General features: G+C 39.8%; 2 protein-coding genes across 2 annotated transcripts; one reads left to right on the top strand and one right to left on the bottom strand.

Moving 5' to 3' along the window:
- Positions 1–10,780: 10,780 nt before the first annotated feature.
- LOC141801536 (E3 ubiquitin-protein ligase rnf146-like) lies at positions 10,781–13,679 on the bottom strand. Its single transcript, XM_074684585.1, has 2 exons — positions 13,479–13,679; positions 10,781–12,858 (listed from the first exon to the last, which is right to left on the bottom strand). The coding sequence occupies exon 2, from the start codon at positions 12,855–12,857 to the stop codon at positions 11,787–11,789; it is 1,071 nt and encodes a 356-aa protein (XP_074540686.1). The 5' UTR covers position 12,858; positions 13,479–13,679; the 3' UTR covers positions 10,781–11,786.
- A 2,728-nt stretch (positions 13,680–16,407) lies between these two features.
- hddc2 (HD domain containing 2) lies at positions 16,408–18,653 on the top strand. The gene is made up of 6 exons (XM_074685031.1): positions 16,408–16,534; positions 16,673–16,794; positions 17,247–17,349; positions 17,467–17,535; positions 17,611–17,749; positions 17,948–18,653. The coding sequence occupies exons 1-6, from the start codon at positions 16,460–16,462 to the stop codon at positions 18,100–18,102; spliced, it is 663 nt and encodes a 220-aa protein (XP_074541132.1). The 5' UTR covers positions 16,408–16,459; the 3' UTR covers positions 18,103–18,653.
- Positions 18,654–18,707: the final 54 nt, after the last annotated feature.

The following is an 18,707-nucleotide window of genomic DNA, read 5'->3' as shown; positions in this document are numbered from 1 at the left end:
GAGACAGACAGATGACAAATAGACGAAGAAAGGGAACATAAGAGCAGACAGCTGAACTGTAACCATGGCTCCCCTGGCGCAGGCACAACCAACTTATCACACCCACTCTGATAGCAGAGGGAACAACACTCCCAAAAAATCCTTTTGCATAATGGCACAGAAGAATCCCTGGAGTATTCCTACAAGCTTACACAAGTATTTTTTTTTTGTGTCCATTTTTTGGTGTAATTTGACATAAACCAGCACCAACACACAAACAATATTAAAGATATCCTCATGTACATACAGAGCCAATGCAGTGATCTCCACTACAGAGTCATGTCTTTTTTTCTAATGAAGGGCAGCCTGGAGATCACAGCCATCCAGTCTTGTTTATTGGTGTTTTTCCTTTTGCACAGTTATTTCTCTAGAATCCCTCAGTCTTGATAGTAAAATGTCTACAAACACTCATATCTATGGTGGCTGTTTAGTGTTAGTCGGTTTGCAAGAGCAACACGAATGCCAACGGGAAAACACAAATGGAAGAGCCACAACACAATGGATGTATGGATGTTAACTTCATCTATGATAAAGACAGCTATAATGCTAACGTTATGACATAACTGATTGAAAAAGCTTATTATAAGATGACATAATACCAGTAAATAAAGAAGTATAAGTACTATAAGGAATATCACAAGGTGACACCCTAATAAAGATATATTTGTCACAGCTGAAGTTAAAATCAAAACCATTTACCTACTTCCACAACTTTTCAGTATCCTTTGGGATAACTACACTCTTTTCGCTTACCTTGTAGTTGCGTTTGCATTCATTTTTTGGCTGTTGCAAATAGTCTGACACCTACAGGCCACCGTAGATATTGTAAATAACAGACAATAAAATCCTAAATTCAACGCATTTTCATGCTGGGAAATTTCATTCTGATATTTTTTTTTTCACTCTTTGCTTGTAAAAATGATTATAAATATATTTTGTATTGCTGACTACTCTGACTAAAATTAGACTATATTTATAGATAGATAGATAGATAGATAGATAGATAGATAGATAGATAGATAGATAGATAGATAGATAGATAGATAGATAGATAGATAGATAGATAGATAGATAGATAGATAGATAGATTTAGGTGTGTGTGTGTGTGTGTGTGTGTGTGTGTGTGTGTGTGTGTGTGTGTGTGTGTGTGTGTGTGTGTGTGTGTGTGTGTGTGTGTGTGTGTGTGTGTGTGTAGTTCCTCATAATCTGACTGATATACTTTGAAATGCTTTCTTTTACTTTTTAACACTAAATTACATTCAATTCAACAATTTGCAAATCATTAGCATCTGTTCCATCAACATTTTACGCAGCATCCTGTCTTATTTTGAACTTGTGTTGCAAAACTCATTTTGCAACAGCAGTGTTGCTTTCTACAGGAATTTTATTGCTATTTCTTATCAAAATCAACAAAATTCCAATCAAAAAGTTCTGGTCCATGAATGAGTGGAAACTGTCTAACTGCAGAATGGTATATGGATTTTTTTTTTTTTTTACATGTAACGCTGCATTAAAATAAACATATCCATAAATAATGTGAAATATATTGGTCAGGGTTTTTATAGCTCACAGTCAGAGAGTCAACCGCAGAGTCACTGGGCAAACTCCTGAAGTTCTATTCATGTAGACAAGCTCAATACATGTTCCATACATGTGATTATGAGCATTGCATCTGACTGAACAAGTCCCTGGTGGCTGACATAATGACTCTCAGGTTGTCGAGGGCACGTGTGAAAATCACGTCCCTGGCTACCTCTTCTCACCCACATCCACCTGTCCTGCGCTCTTTGACCCTTGCACCGCGTCTCTCTACTGATGAGCCGCTCATTCACTGGAGCTGTGCTCGAGGTCTACACTGAAATCCCCAGCATGTGTCAGTTGCTACTGCTATGGGCTCAAAATAGCTGGTTAACTGCCTCTCATATGTGAGTGTGTCTCACAAAAATTTGAACCAGAGAGTGACAGGACCACCCTGTTTTAGAGGTTAAACAGGAAGGAAAGCAGATGACCTGTTACTGAGCTGTTTTACAGCTGTTTTACTGCTTTCTTCAGGCCTTCTCTGGTTTTATAATGAATATTTTCTCTTGTTAAACTGTTACAGACCAGGAACGTTTACATGTCTCAAACAACATGCATGTCTGTGTACTTTCGAGTTCTACGGTGTTTGCATTTTTCCGCTGCATTTAAACAGATGCTCTGGCATTGAGATCCACCTGCAACAGACACGTGGGCACACAGTTTGGTAAACAAGCTGCGGTGGTGTACACCTGTTAAAAGCTTTTTCATGATGGTTGGTTGTTCATTGGTATTTTCATGGTCATAGGAAAAAAAAATTACACCGGAAGAGAAGCTTTTCTCTATTAGATAACAGTTGTGAGTTTGGAGTTGTTAAATGAGGTGAAGTGAGCAAGAGTAGTTGGCTCAGCCCTTCTTAGTAGCTGTATCAATATCAGGCACAAGATAGATTTCTAGACTGCAGTCGATCTACTGGGACTGTTGACGGCTTGAATTATGAATTTAGGGGTCAACCCAGTTAGACAGAAGGTGTACTCTTGAATCCCACCACTCTACACGTCCATTTTTCACCCACTTTATCTACAAAGTACAAAAAGTCCCATCTGTTTAGCTGCGGCTCAAGTCACGATCCTGTCAGGTTTATCTTCGTCCACATGTCCTAACTGTCAGTGTGCCTGGGTCCATCCATTGAAACGGCCATCTCAAATGCCCGATGATGAGTGTGGCAGTGCAAGAGGTGGGACCATCAAGGACAGTCGGGAGGATCCTAAAAGGCCCTTAAGAATTTCAGACCTCTCCATTAAAATAGAAAGAGGCCCAAATGTCCCCACTTTGAAAGACAACCCTTGAGGCTCGCCTTTCAAAACAAGAGCGGCGTGCTCTCAGGAGATCAGCAGGTGTTGCCCTGCAGAGGTGACTGTGGTGGTCTATTTATCAAGTGACAAATGGACAATTTTAATTTCGTTTCAATGGAGTGGTCAGCTGGGAGCCACTACATGGTCTGCCGTCTGGCCTGAAGCCCTCACAAATATTTTCACCTAACACAAATACACACACATACTAGCACAGGGAAATTGAGTGCATTACAGAAGATGGAGGAGTCACTTGTAAGCACTAGAGCAGGGGTCACCATCATGCTGCCCATGGGTACCTGGGTTCCCGCAGGAACCATGTCAGGTGTCTGGGAGGCATGTTCCAAAAAACAGTGCTGCTCTCATTGTGGAATAATTAACAATTACAAGTGAGCAGCCTCCTTACTTAGTATTACTTCTCCTACTACTGTTATTGTTACTGAAAAGTGATTTGTGCAATTATGTTAAGAAAGTCTGTATCAGACAAGTAGCCCTTCATACCACTCATTTCCCTGGAGCTTGCCCTCAGTCTTAAAAGGTTGGCGACCCCTGCACTAGAGCCTTCCCACAACTGAGGCTAAGAAAATATGTGCCTCAGAATTGTTAAGGACCAAAGTCCAAAAATATTTGGTGGCTTGGAAAAAGCAATCCACATTTAAAAACTCCAATTCTACAATAGTTGGGACACTGTGCAAATGCTGACTGGGAGAGGTTCAGGTGGTTTGAAAATAGTTTCTTCAACCAAAAACAGCGTAAAGGTGACTCACTATATTTAAAACAGACATGCGTCTGTAGTGGAAATCACTGCATGGGCTCAAAATCACATCTTAAAACCTTTGTTTGTAAACACAGTATGTCCCAAATGTAGGTCAAGACTGTTTCTTGCAAAGAGGAAACCAGATATGAACCAGAAATGCCGGAGACTTCTCTGGGTCTGAGCCTCTTCAAAAATGGACTGAGGTGAAGTTGAAAACTGACCTGTGGTCTGACAGCTCAAAATCTGACATTCTTGACTGATGTATCCTGTGCTCTGAAGAGGAGAGGAACCATCCATCTTGTTATCAGCCTGCAGTTTAAAAGCATAGATGCAAATCACATACACATCTGGGATTAATTCTGCATATATACAGGTTTTGGAGAAATAATGTTGCTATCCTCATTCAGGGAAGACAGACCATAATTCAGCACAACACATTTTGCCCCACATTATCCACATATTAAAACAGCTCTGTCGCAGCGTGTTAAACTGGCATGTCTGTTGTCTCAACTTGTCACCTACTAAAAACATTTGGCACATCATGACACAAAAAAACAAAACAAATGAGACTCCAAAGTGTTGAGGAGCTAAAAATATGCGTTGTTGAGAGGAAGTGATGAGGCATAACTGCAAACATGCCCCTGTCCTAACTGTTTTGAAACCTGTTGCTGGTATTAAATTTTTAAAGGCATAATTTTAATGAAAAACAACTTATTTTGTCACAATAACATTTGAAACATTCTCTTTGCACTATTTTGGTTTAATATGAGCTTTAATCCATTTTTAAACTTTAATTTTTTTTGTTTGTTTTTTTAACATCACTGTACACTAATCCAACTGGGGTTGTATGCACATTATACACAGGATTTATTGAAACAAGCCCTAGGGTCACTAGTTCTAATGCTTATGCTGTAGTAATATCAAACAGTATCGCTGATGTTGGACTATTATATCCTACAGGAGCTGCCAAAGTTGGAGCTACCTTTTTGATCCGGCTTTTAGCTGATTGTATTCATTATTATTTTTTTATGCATTTATTTTTAATTAGTAAATTACCATTTTTGGTTTTAGCTCCTGTGTTTCCTCATTTTAATTCAAGATGGCATTTCCTCGGTCCTCTAATTCTTATTTTAACCCTGTTTTCTGTCAGAATTTCCTTTTTATGTCTTTGTGTGTGCGTATATTAAATGTGGTTTGGGGAGGGGGGATTGCTGGGTCTTATGCTTCCAATTATGCAATTTTCTGGTTTTTATTCCAGTTCTTGTTATTTCATTTTATTTTTATTTTTAATTTTTTGTTTTTTGTTCTTGTTGTTGTAAAGCACTTTGTATTACAAAGCCATGTATGAAAAGTGCTATACAAATAAAGTTTGATTTGATTTGAGTTGATTTGATTTGATGTTAACTGTAGTCTCATTGGTGTGGAAATTAGCATTGTCCAAACATTGGCACTGACTAAACAGCTACTCAGAGCTGCCGGCATGATTTTAAACTCTGATGTTGTTGGTCAATCCACCTTCATCAGCTGTGCTATCAGAATATGTGTTTCAAAAAATCTATTAAAGATTAAATATTTTAACCCTTATACAACAGCAATTAAAGACTCCATTTCCCATGAGCATTCACACCCAATGTTGTGAGCATAGACAGTAAAAAAAAAAAGGACGTCCACTTGCTTCGCTCGAAATGAGGTCTCCACAAAAACTGCTCCCCCTGGTGACTGGCTGCAGTATATGATAAAAAACGGCTTTCCTGCCATTCCAGATGGGCTGTGGTCAAACTTTAAAAAATTAATACACCTTGTGGGATTTTTTTTCACGTCCAAGTTGTAGTGATTTGAAGATGTATTTTGGCTGTCTTGTATTGAAGTCCTCTTTGTTTTTAAAGTTTCATTTTCATTAGTTATACAAGGTTAAAAACAAGGTTTTACATAACGTTTAACAATGATTGACGGATGCCCTTCTCGTGTATTTTTTTCAGGGATTTCAAAATATGTCGGAAGGTAGAGTCAAGAAGTGATTAGACTCTTAAAAGAAAAAAAAAAAATTTTTTTTGCCACCTAGCTCCACCCAGATTCTCCTGGAATCCCTTATCGTCTCTACTGCGCAGACTGGCTGCAAACTGCTACAATCGTGGCGCCTGTGACGGGGGTATTTTGGCTTCAAAACCGTACAATGATAAATGGCAGAACCATGCTGTCCACAGTCTATGGTTGTGAGGATGTGACTCTTACCAAACTGTGTGTTTATTTTGAAGAAAATGATTAGAGAGATTTTCTATTCATCACTAGTTTTATTGGTTCAAGACAATTTTATACCAGATACAGAGCAATGTTAGGTAGCGCTGTTGTTTGAAAAGTGACAACAAGCAAACTTTGTAAACTCAGTGTGTACTGTAGTTTAGCAGCCAGCTAATTTAGCCAGGTGCTCTGAGACATGTCTGTAACGTGTAATGTTAGTAAATCCTGGTTAGCTATGTCCTGCCAGTCATCTACCAAGCAGAGCTTAAGTAACCTCACTCTTTATTTTATTGATAGAGTCAAGTTTGAACAGACCACTGCAGAATAACTGCTGACTCTGGGTTGGAATGAACATTATCACAAACAGCTTAGCTTGAGTTTTAGCCTATGCTCTATCACTCTCCTGTTTAGCTTTCTTCTGCTCTTCTGTCCTTTTTTCGCTTAGGCAGTCCAACTCCAGTGTTGACCAATATACAAAATAAACCCAAGACACCTCTTACAGCAGAGGAAAACACAGATCTCACTTCTCACTGCTTAGCTCTGTCAGCCGGCGTGAAGTTGTTAAAGGGACTCCAAAAGTAAATCAGTCCAGTCAGGGACAACCTGACGGGGAAGCTGGGAAATAGCATTTAGAAATAACCTACTTTGGGGCTGATAATCTCATTTTTAGTTGTAGATTTTAGCCATTTATGTTAAAGCCCCTGTGAGGACTTCCTAAATTATCTTGATAAAGTCTCACTCATAGATATATGCCTGGCTGTAACTCCTGGCAGGAGTTTTAATCAAGATTTGCTGACTCTCTATGCATCTATGAATTTTGATAAAAAACGTCCTTTCAGCATGCGTGAGCTCTGACATAAAAAGTCCATATTAAAGGGAGAGTATGCAGGATTTTTTGGTCAGTGCTTGAGACCCCTCAGAAAGCAGTTAAAGAAGCAAACTCTTTCCTATTTCGAAAGACCAGCTGTTTAAGTCGTCTTTAGAAAGCAGAATCAATAGAAAGCAAGACTTTAACAGATGGTGAGGTCAAATTAAGCATACCTTTAATCTAAACTTCATGATTTTGGAAGTCATCATAGTACTGACGTGATGCCTTGTTGTTATAAATGGTTCAGTAGCACCAGGCTTAGCGAGGCGTGTCACCTGATAGGCTCTAATGGCGTTAGCTTGATGATGGCTGCGGTAGGAGTGAAGTCATTCCTGGCTCCTGTAGGAGTGAGATACCCTGTCTGTGAATCTAAGCATTATGATTGGAAATACTGATGTGTTGTTCATGGATGAAGCCCACACACGCGATACAACTTGCACAGCTGCAGAAGAAAAGCTTGTGAAACGGAACTATCAATTTTACAAGTTTACTCAGCCTGTTAGGCCAAGGGGAGAGCTGCAATATTCTTGGACATTTGTAGATTTAAGTTTCATTCGACTACATACATAAAATAGACCAGCTAAGTACCGTGCAACAAAAACAAGGTCATAAATAATCCTCACAACAACAATGCTTTGCTGTGGGCCTCTGGGTGCCGAAAGATATGGGTATGACCATCAGGACTATTTGTGGATGGATTGGAGACTGTGTGTATTTTCTGTGGTGTGAAGAAGGAAACTGCAGCAGGCATTCGACCAGGATATGATAGCACGTATGTTTGAGGGAGTTAAAGGGCAGCTATGTGTCGAAAACATGTAGAAGTGTTGTCTCCTTTCTGTCTGTCTGTCTGGTTTCAGACTGGGTATGTATGTCTGCATGCCCAGACCAGCAGTAGTCTTCAACTTAAGCATGCATGTCGAGACACACACCCAGCTTCTTTTTTAACACAGTGACAATGGAACCGCTCCTATGTGAACATCATGTTTTCTTTTCTTCTTCTCTTGTTGTCCTTCACATCAGCACCACCTGTCTCATGTCCCCACAGTACATATCCCCCACATCTATACATGTTCAATCTAAAAACAGTTTGTTTCCATGTCATATAAATCTGTCAGTGTCTCATTGCATTCCAGCTTAGGTGATACCCTACACAATAAATACCTTATTATTGATGCATCTCTATGAAGACCACGACAAGTCCTGTTGCTGAGCTTTGTACCATCAACAAGGCAGACTAAATAATGTAAATCAGGAACAATATTGAAAACACTGACAATACAGCTGCTGCTGTGGAGTAAAGCCAAAATTTTTGGTGCTCCTTGTGGTAACTGGCAGTAGCACAGGTCAGGAAGTTCTTCCCTTTCAGTTTGAATAAGTCAATTTGATGTTACAACAGGGGATGCCAGACACTGGTATGGCTGTGTGGTTGGGTTGAGGCGAGCCCTCCAGCAGGCGACCCGGGTTCATTTCTAATCTGCAACCTTTTTCCTGCATATCACTCCATACTGTCACACTGTTTTCTGCTCTATCAGCTTTCTTATTTTTTGACAACATCAAACTTAAGGGTTTGGCATGGCTGACTTGACTGACACATGGGCTATTAGCATTAAGGCTAAGGCTCACCTCTGCTTTAACTCTACTTTTTGAAGGTTGAGTCAACATTTCCAATATGGCAACTTAGGTGAGGTCATCCATTTGTCAAAAAGTCTTTGGCCACCATCCATCCAGGCTTTATTTTGGTTTCATTTTTAGAGCAGAAAGAGGTGTAGGCCTACCGTTCATATAAACATTCAGTGTTATTTAAAAATGTTGAGAATTTGTGGGGAACCACTCTGACCTTAGGCTATAATCTTACAGACACTTTGAGGTTAGTATACAGTGGATAAAAAAACATTAATTGGTAAAGAACATCAAATTTTATTTATGCATTTTATGTCCACTCACTGATCCTTGACTACATTTACCACACAACCAATATATTTCTTATCCATGCATCTGCTGCTTATCCTGTTCACACTCACAGGTGGCTGGAGCTAATCCCATCTGTCTTTGGGTGAGGGGCAGGGTACACCCTGGACTGGTTACCAGTCAAGCACAGGGCTGACAATCAGAATTAGGTAACCTTTCACGCTCACACTTATACCTACTAGCAATTCGGAATCACCAATCAACCCTATTAGCATGTTTTAGGACTGTTGGAGGAAGCCTGAGTATGCAGGGAGAATCCACGCATGAACCAAGGCACACTTGGCTTAAACCTGAATTTATACTGGTGACCTTGTCTCTGCGAGGCAACAGCACTAGCCACTGCAACCACCCTATTTTTTTTTTATCCACCACATTTTTCTATGCTACCTGTTAACATATTTATACGTTTGAATGCTACCTGTTAACATATTTATACGTTTGAATGCTAATCCATATTATGACTGCTAAACATCAACAACAGATGCTTTTAACCCCAGGAACCTGGGTGTAGATTTAGTACCTGGGTAACGGGCCATATTTCTAACATTACTTCAAAACATTCAGTTGATTTGGTTTCTGTCAAATCCCCAGTTAGATTCACAAAATATCATTATTTATTATGACTAGAGTAAATGGAAAATGAAAGGACACATACTTTTGTACCATGGAATGAGTGTCTGTATCCAAAGAACTAGAAATTCACCTCTTTTTTTCTTTGTAACATAACTGATATTGTCTCCGCAGCTGTGTTGACCCAGGTCTGCAAGCACTGCTTTGTGAACAAGTGATGGTGAACAAAATGGTAAATAAACTAAACTTATGCATTGACTTTGGTGCTTTTACACGTCAAGTCAGCACTCAGCAGTCTCTCTCACACAAACACACACACACACACACACACACACACACACACACACACACACACACACACACACACACACACACACACACACACACACACACACACAGTTGATCAAGTGGCATACGTTAGGCTAATGATTCACGTTTGTACAGCTCAGGCTATGCCCTCTAGAGGAAAATGGGGTTCTGCAACTTTTTAAAGAGGGATCTGACATGGAGACCAGATCAAACCGGCCATCTTCAAGTTGAAAGGCTACCTCTGAACCACATCCACCCAGAAATCAAAGCATTCACATGTGGTTGAAGCTCATCCTTTGCTAATGAGCATTTCAGCAGCCTCCTCCTTGAGGTTACTGTTGCACAGTTGTAGTGAAAGCTATGAAAAGGCAGCAGCCCAAATCTGGCTCATTATGCCTGTTTTTAATTCCAGTCACATTCTCAGTGCTTGCACTGAAACCCTGGGTTTTCTCTTACTGGCAAATAATTCAGCTGATGGCCGTCAATGTAGTTTTGGCATAAGCCCATCCACAGACAAATTCTGTGGAAACTTGAACCAAAAGCCAGAGTTTAGACTGCACCAGTGGTTAGAGCAGATTATCAGCTTCGCACATGGAATCTACATAGCTGTGAAAATAAACAGAAATACATTATTACAAGTATCTATTATTAGACTAGTTATTAGTTTGAGTTATTAAATGCTTTCTAGACTTAATAATGCCAGAGAGAAAACAGCTATTTTCAATTAATGGTATTATAAAGCTTAAGATTGGCTACATTTTGACGTGTCTGTTCTTCGAACCTCAATCGAAACAAAAATAATACGGTACCACAGCAGTCAGGTCATAAACAATTAACAGTTAACTGTTTAAGGAAAAGTCCATTGGCCACCTTTTTCTGTCTTTATATCAGCCTGTTTGCTGAGTTTGAATAGAGTTTCACTCTTTCAGTATTAAGTAGTAGTTCTTGTCGCAACCTGGGAGGATTGAACAGGTTGTGCATGTAACAAAAGCTATATGGTGCAACAGCACCATCTTGTGGACTCCTGGGGTACAAAGAGCTAAAACTGGAACAAATGTGGAATACAGATCTATGGATCAATTTCACTTCATGTTCTGATTTCAACATTTGTTTTCAGCCTCAAAATAAGAATAACCAGTCATAATGTGCTTTTACATTGTTGATAGACACCTTTAATGACTTGACAGACAACCACAACAGCTGCAAAACACACACACACAGACAGTTAGAGCATTTTTGAGAGTGGGACTCGAACAGTGAGGAAGTAGAAATGAAATCAGTTACATAAGAAAAGATGAAAAACAGATCTTGTAAGGAACAGCTGGAGCTCACCCAAGTACATGTCAATGTCAGTGCCCTGATAAAAGCCCTATTGAGAATACAACGGCAAGAAATAGAAATCCAAATGTGCCTCTCTACACATATAGCCTTCAACTTTCCAGTGGTTCTGCCAGTAGCTTTTCAGCACCTTATGCTGCTCACGACACACCGCACACACACACACACACACACACACACACACACACACACACACACACACACACACACACACACACACACACACACACACACGCAATAATTTAAAACAAGACATTCACAATTGAACAGAGGGACTCTCTTCACCTCACTTGCTCTAACATGTGCACACATGGTTGATGATGATGTCTCGATTTAAGCTCAACGTAAAACGAATCAGTCAAACAGTAGGATCAGCCCTCTGTAGTTACTACTTTCAAGCTCCATTTTTACACCTTCACTCAAAAAAGGAACAAAAAACACTAATACCATGCCTAGCTGGAGGTTAGAGGACAAGTGATTGGAGAGGAAGTTGAGTTAAAATGATATTTGTATTGCATTTGTCACAAACGATCTAAAGGACGGATGACAGTTTCACACAAGAAAACAAGACTTTTTTGCTTGTACTACTATAGAACTGTTTTTTTGGGATCACAACAAACTGTTTGCTGTTACGTATAAAACAAACACAGGAAGGCTTCACCCAAAGGCTCTGAGATAAACCTAAATATTGATGAAAGCAAAGAAAAGCATTTCAGGATCATTTTGGCACATGGACATATTTTTCCATTTCATGTGACCTTCAGAGATGCATACTTGTGATTTAAGCTTTTTTGCCAAACTGGTTGAGGAGACGTCACTGTCCAGTCCACAGTCACACTTCTGTCACAGTGCACTGTCCATCAGGACTATGTGAGCGAAGACTGAGTGCAGAGCTGGAGTCTCCGCCTCTCGGGGGCATCCTGGTGGGCTGGCTGTCTCTCAGAGGTCTTTGCCTTTGTCTTCTCTGAGAAACCAAGTCTGCCCCTTCGCTCTCCCTCTCCTCCTCCTCACTGTCACTGTTACCAGATGCATACTCATACGTGTCATCATCTCCATCAACCTCTTCACCCTCTGGTTGGCTCAGTAGGAGCTGGGAGAAAGACTCTTCCAGGGATGAGAGTGAGGGAGAGAGAGGACTGGTAGGATGGCGCCCCAGAAGTGTTGGAGGTCTTATAGGAGGAAGAGACACGAGAATACCAAAAGTTGAGGCCTGTGATGGGCCTGCTGTGTCTGATCCATCAGCTGAGCTGACACGTGCTGTTGTAACAGAGGTGGTCACTGGTAAAGCAGGGTTAGGAGTGGGTTCAGGGTCTAATCTGAGTCCAGCAACTCCCTTCTTTGGGATATCTAAGACGTCCCGTTTAATTTTGCGTCTGCGTCCATGCTCATTGCGCCGATATTGCACCATGTTTTCCAGGTCAGCCACATAAAGAAACCCTGCGATCAGCATTTCTGTGCTCTTCTTGCCCTTTGAGAAGGCCTCCTCGAGCTCGCGGCTGGTCCTCTCATCATACTGCCACCAGCCATTACGCCCCTCATAGTACCATGCAAAGTCTCCATGGGATCCACCACCTGTGCCCACTCCTCGGCTGACCCCTGCAGCTGCTGCTTTCAGTTCCTCAGGTGAGAGGAGGACAGGACGCTCCAGGAAGTCCTCTGGGATTTCTTGCCGACATAGAGCACAGCGCTTGCTGTGCCAGGAGGCTCCTTTAACGCAGAGGAAGCAGAAGACATGGCAACAGGGGAGACGTACTGGGTGAACACAGCTCTGCAGGCAGATGGCACACTCAGGGCTGGGGGGAGAACTGGAGGGGTCTGAGGCACAAGTATCCCCAACTTCTTCCATCATCTTGGCAGAAGCAAGGGCATCGACTGAGCAGTCCACTTCTTTTAGGCCAGCCATTCTACAGTGAAACACAAACACTTTATAACAACTGCTGTGACCAGCAAGACTTACACACAGTCTGGACAGAGCTAGTCTACACAGGCTGAAGCTTATTGACTTATATTTAGAATATGTAAACATGCAGTTTGGTGTGGCTCCCACTTCATATGTTGAGCTGTGTTGACAGTTTGAGGAACGCCCTCCTAAATACATACCATAATGCTACGGGCTGTATAAACCGGCGAAATGATGTCCAAATAAAGATATCATAGTTGTTTTTTATCTTGCTTTTTTTTTTTTTACATCGTGAATTTCCAAGTCAGTGCAACGAGTTGTATCTAAGGCCATTTTTGTACCATAGCTGTACAACAACACAGTGCTAAGCTAACATTGGCTACCTGTATTTACCCCTGGCGGAGGCAGAAGTTTATATTCACAGCAGTAAAGATAAGAACCCGTTTATTGTATTATTTTGCAAAGCTCTAAATGATACTACAAAGAGACTATTAAGCCAGTATGAAGCTAAAATTTCACCTTGCTAGCATTACGTCAACTTGACAGCTGCTGTAGCATATGAGGTTAGCCTGCTAGCTGTCACCGCGGTTCGTGTTCAGTTTACGTCTCTCACAATGTACTCACCTTAACGCTGGGGTGTCTCCACAAGTATCCTCAGTAGAAGCGTAGATGTGTGTAGATATAAAGCTGCATTTATACCTGGTTGTAAGGTGCGCCAAGTGTTAACACTGGATCATGGTGCCAGGGATACCCAGCTGAGGAGCTCTAACATCGATCTCACGTTTCCGAAGACGATCCACATGTTCTGTAGATCTGGGCGTTTGCCTTCATGTTATTGTTATCAACTACCATGACCTTTCGCTCCCACAAAAAGTAGATACTGGTATTTAAAAAAGTCCACGTAAAGTCCATGGTTTGTGTTAAGCTCCAATTCGTCTTGTAGGTCAAATTTTAGTTTTTTTTTTTTTTTTATGTTTGTTTGTTTTTTCCAAGTTTTTACATTTATCTTGTTGAATAAAACCTTAATAAAACACACAAGGTGTTCTTGCTGACACGTGATATTAGCTTAATTGTGTAATTAAGTATTGATCTATTTTCCTTTCAGTAAAATTGAAAATTTTAAATGATTATGCCAGTTTAAAGACCCTTGTCATTTAAGGTAACTGTCGAACTGATTCACATACCTTGATATTTTTTTGGCTGAAAGCAGTGATAATGAGACAGTATCCCATGACAATGAGATAGGCAATGAGTTATCAACTCACAATTGTGATATGTGTTTTTGTTTTTACACTTTACCTTTTTTTTCTGGCAGGCCATGAAAATAGGAGAACCATGGGAAAAACAGTTTAAAAATAACAAGGTTGGGCTTGAGTTTAAATTCAGCTAAATGCCAAATCATAGATCCAGAACACTGATTAATGCAAAAAGAGAACAGAACACAGTCCATGGAGGCACAAACGGAAACTTTTAGTTGAACACCAACTTACAGAGAACTCAGATTTTAATAGTAATTTAAAACATTTTCAGTGAACGCAAAAATGAATTTGTGGTGTTTTTCACAGCCTTGACACAAAAAGGTCAAAAGTCTTGCAATGAAGAACCCAGCTGTAACAAGGAGTGAGCAGGATAGCATCTCAGCTCAGAGATGATGAAGGAGTGGGGGGTATGAGATGCCAAAGTGTATGTTAAGTCAAGAGGCTGAATGTCAAACAACGAAAAACTTAATGTAAAACACTGAAATGAAAGAAATGAACAAGGATAGAGGAAGATGTAACAATTATGAGGTTTTCTTAACTTAAGGGCAAAGCATGTCATGGTAGTCTGCCATAGCTCTTTAATCACTCTGGCCTCAACTATTTGTTTGTTATCTCCTATATGCTGAAAATGACAAAGTAACATGTTTAGTTTAAATGTTTTGGAATATGATTATAACACATGCCACAATAGAATTCCCAAAGGGTTTATGAACTTAAAAGAAAATCGCACTGTGTAGAAAAATAGATACAGCATGAAAGAAAAATAAAAAATAAAAGAGTCCTCTTTTGGGAGTAGGTAGATGATTAAAAAGGCAAAAATATCCCTGTAGTTTCTCAGTATTATTTCTGCAAAAATCGAGATGACACACTTCACTGTCTTCACCCCCTCGCTTTTTTCAGCATTTTCTATAAAGAAAGAATAAAATATTAGTGAGTTTCCTCTCCCATTGAAAGAAGAGCCATCAAAAAATTTACAATCACCTGTCCTCATATAAAACATATATTGGGGTCCTTCATTAAGTTCTTGTTTGCTTTCTGGAGTCAATAGAAGAATGTATTCAAAAAATAAAATAGACTACAAAAGCTCCTCTGTTTACTTAACACTTTGGTAGAGTCGAAGTAGACCTTTTCAAGCGGCCTTTTGATTGGGTTAAGACAGTTTGTTGTAAAACTTCTGGAAGGACATAACAAAGCGTACAAAAAAGGCTCAACAGCAGATCAAAACAACATATGTTTTAAGTAGACACTGATTTTTTTTTTCCCCAGAGTGCTCGAGTGCTTTTTATGTTGAAAAAAATGTTAGGAAGTGTCGTTTAAATCACGACTGGTATGGATATAAAACAATGTTGCAATTTCCGACCAGTGGTCTTGTTAGGTACAAGGTGAGGTTCATGTAGGAAGTGTACAGGTTTCGAGGTTTAAGGTTATAGATACAGACACCTTAAGGAATCACATAACAAGTGATGCAATTCGTTTAGTTTAGTAGAGGAAAGCGGTTTATTGTTTTCTAGTTGTAATGAAAATAACATTTTGAGTAAAATTGTTGAATTAGTCACAACAGAAGAATTTTCTTCTACTGTCTTTCAGATGTTCGCGTCTCATTTGTACAAGGTAGTCTGAAACTATCAATTAATGTTGCATATACTAACCTTGTAGACTGCTTTGAGATGTTGTGGTCTGATGGTCGCAGATTTTTCTTCGAACGCCTTCGTCTTCGCCTCCTCTGCCAGGCTGTTCACAAACATCAGTGTGAGGAGTTCGATCTGTGCAAAAAGGAAGAAACTGAATTGGTTACTAAATACCCCATATTTCAGTCAAGCTTTTTAACATCAGCCACAAAACTCAGAGGGTACTATAAATCATAAGAGACGTTATAACGCTGGCTTCTCACCATCGCTTCTGACGCTGGTCTCACATTTATGTTACTCTTCATCTTTGCTTTAACTGTATTTTTCAATTTCGGAGCCTTATTTAGCATTTTGACCTATTTTAGTGTTCAACGTAATCACAGTTAACGTTTGTTTACGTCTTCAAGCTTCCCGCTTCTTCAACTTCCGGTTAAAGAGTTCTTCTTCTTCTTCTTCTTCTCTTAGGGCGTACTGAATTTCCGCCACCCTCAGGCATGGAGTGTGAATGGAACACTCAGTCTTTCTGAACATAAATTATGATAAAAAAAAATAATAATAAAAATAAAAGAAGGAAATAAATAAATAAATTAACAAAAGTATTGTGGTTTACTTTGCTCTTAGGTTTTTAATGCCTTATCCGTGCTGCCACCTAGTGGTCAGATCAAACTTCTTTAATTTTAACACTCACAAACATTTACAACCGGGTTAGAGAACAGTCATGGCGGCCACCATGGAGAAAGCTGCCGGTATGGTTAACATGCTGAAATTCATGAAACTTATCGGACAGCTTAAAGTAAGATTTTTCAATTAAAGGCATGAATACTGTTTTTATAACGTGGTGTCTTTCTAACGAATCATCTAGTTAAAGCTTCTTTGTGTCTTTACTTTACTATTTGTTGATGCTGTACTTGTGTGATTATGTTACCTACAGAGGGTCCCGAGAACTGGCTGGGTGTACAGGAACGTGAAGAAACCAGAGAGTGTGTCGGACCACATGTACCGCATGGCTATGATGTCTCTGACCATCACAGACCCTACAGTGGACAAGGACAGGTACGAACTCACTCAGGATTTGACACAGTAAAACAACTTTTCAAGAACAAAGCCATATAATAAGATAAGATAAGATAATCCTTTATTGATCCCCAGAGGGGAAATTCAAGTATTGCAGCAGTACAGGGCAAGTAAAAAAGGTAGCAGCATGCATTGGGAGAAAAATAAAGTAAAATAAAATTACACATAGTATGTTTTTGGACAAATAAAATTACACATAGTATGTTTTTGGACAAATAATGAAAATTCTGGTATAATTTGGGTCTTCAACCCAGTTCAGCTGGTTACAGGAGCTTACCCTTCGGCTTTCTTACATTTTTTAAAATTACACCAGCTGTTTAGATGGATCACAAAATCATACATGTTCAGTATTTTTGCTATTTCCTCTACAGTACAATGTGAATTGGTTATAAAGTACAACAGCATCATGCTCATGTTTATTTTCATTTTAGATGTATAAAGCTAGCTCTGGTTCATGACATGGCAGAGTGCATTGTCGGAGACATTGCTCCATCAGATAACATCAGTAAAGAGGAGAAACACAGGCGAGAAGAGGCAAGCATCACTTACTTCACAGCTGAGTGCTACACAACTGACACTCTTCTACTGTTTGTGTCAAAGTCTTCTTCAAACAGAGCTGAGGTTTATCTTTATGTACGTTACTCCTCCTAGGAAGCAATGAGACATCTATCAAGTCTGGTGCCCGACGGACTCAAACAGGAGATCTATGGACTGTGGGAGGTATGACACTTGAGTCTGTAGATTAGATCAGGGGCAGGTCAGCAGACAGCTGACATGTTTTGGTCACTCCTGCAGGAATACGAGACTCAAAGCAGTCCAGAGGCGCGGTTGGTGAAACAGTTCGACCTGCTGGAGATGATCCTGCAGGCTCATGAGTACGAGGAGTTGGAGGGAACCCCGGGGAGGTTGCAGGAGTTTTTTGACTCCACCAATGGTAAATCTCTCATCTGTATCTCAATCAGTTATCTTTTCTCTATCTTCTTCAATATTTAATATCTGATCCCCAGTATTTTACTAAATCCTAACACAAACAAAAAAAATAGTTTACTCATGTTGTTGTGTTATATTTCAATACTGAAATTTGATTATCTGTAAATGCTTTTTCTGAACTGAACAGTTTTCTCTCTCTCAGGTCGTTTCCATCACCCAGATGTGCTCCAGCTTCTCAGCTCTTTAAATGAAGAGAGAGGATGTCACATGACTAAAACACAGGAAGCAAAGACATCATCTTCATCTTCCTCTTCTTCTTCTTCACAACAAAGTACGACAGCACACACCTCATCCTGACTGTAAAGCACAAACACCTCCCTTGGTGAGGGACTGTGATTCCAAACTTCTGTGTTCACTTGTACGCAAAACACATCCAGGGACACCTGCTCTTTTTCTACGGGGTGTGACACATGAGGACTTATCATAATTATTCTTTGAAATCTGTGTTTAAAGCAGCTATTTAGCTCGAGGTCTTTCCTGTTCTACCTCAGTGTTTCTGCCCAGTTTATCTTTTTGTAAAGTACCTCTGATTACACTATTTAAACATGTAGAATACAACGCAACAGACAGACCCTCTGATTGGTAGACATGCCCCTGAGGCTTTAATCTTTGTTTTTGCGTTTGCTGGTTTGGCTCCTACCGCATCACTTTGCTGCATGTCAATTTTACAAAAATGAACAAAGACCACAGCTAATGCAGGAAACTGAAGAATGTTCAAATGCATCAATAGATTTCGACATGAGTAGTTATTGTTTTAATGGGTTAAAATTAAACAAAACAGTGAAAAAATCTTGAATGTTCTGCAATTAGTATATTATTCAGGAAATTTGCTCCTTTTAATCGAACAATTTGTTAAAATGCAAATACAAAAATACTATGAAAGTATTGAAACATGATCTCAA

This window comes from Halichoeres trimaculatus, unplaced genomic scaffold, assembly GCF_033239565.1.
Source record: "Halichoeres trimaculatus isolate MK-OKI-2021-1 unplaced genomic scaffold, fHalTri1.1 fHalTri1_scaffold_13, whole genome shotgun sequence".
Lineage (NCBI taxonomy): Eukaryota > Metazoa > Chordata > Actinopteri > Labriformes > Labridae > Halichoeres > Halichoeres trimaculatus.
This window is presented reverse-complemented; position numbering and strand designations above follow the sequence as displayed.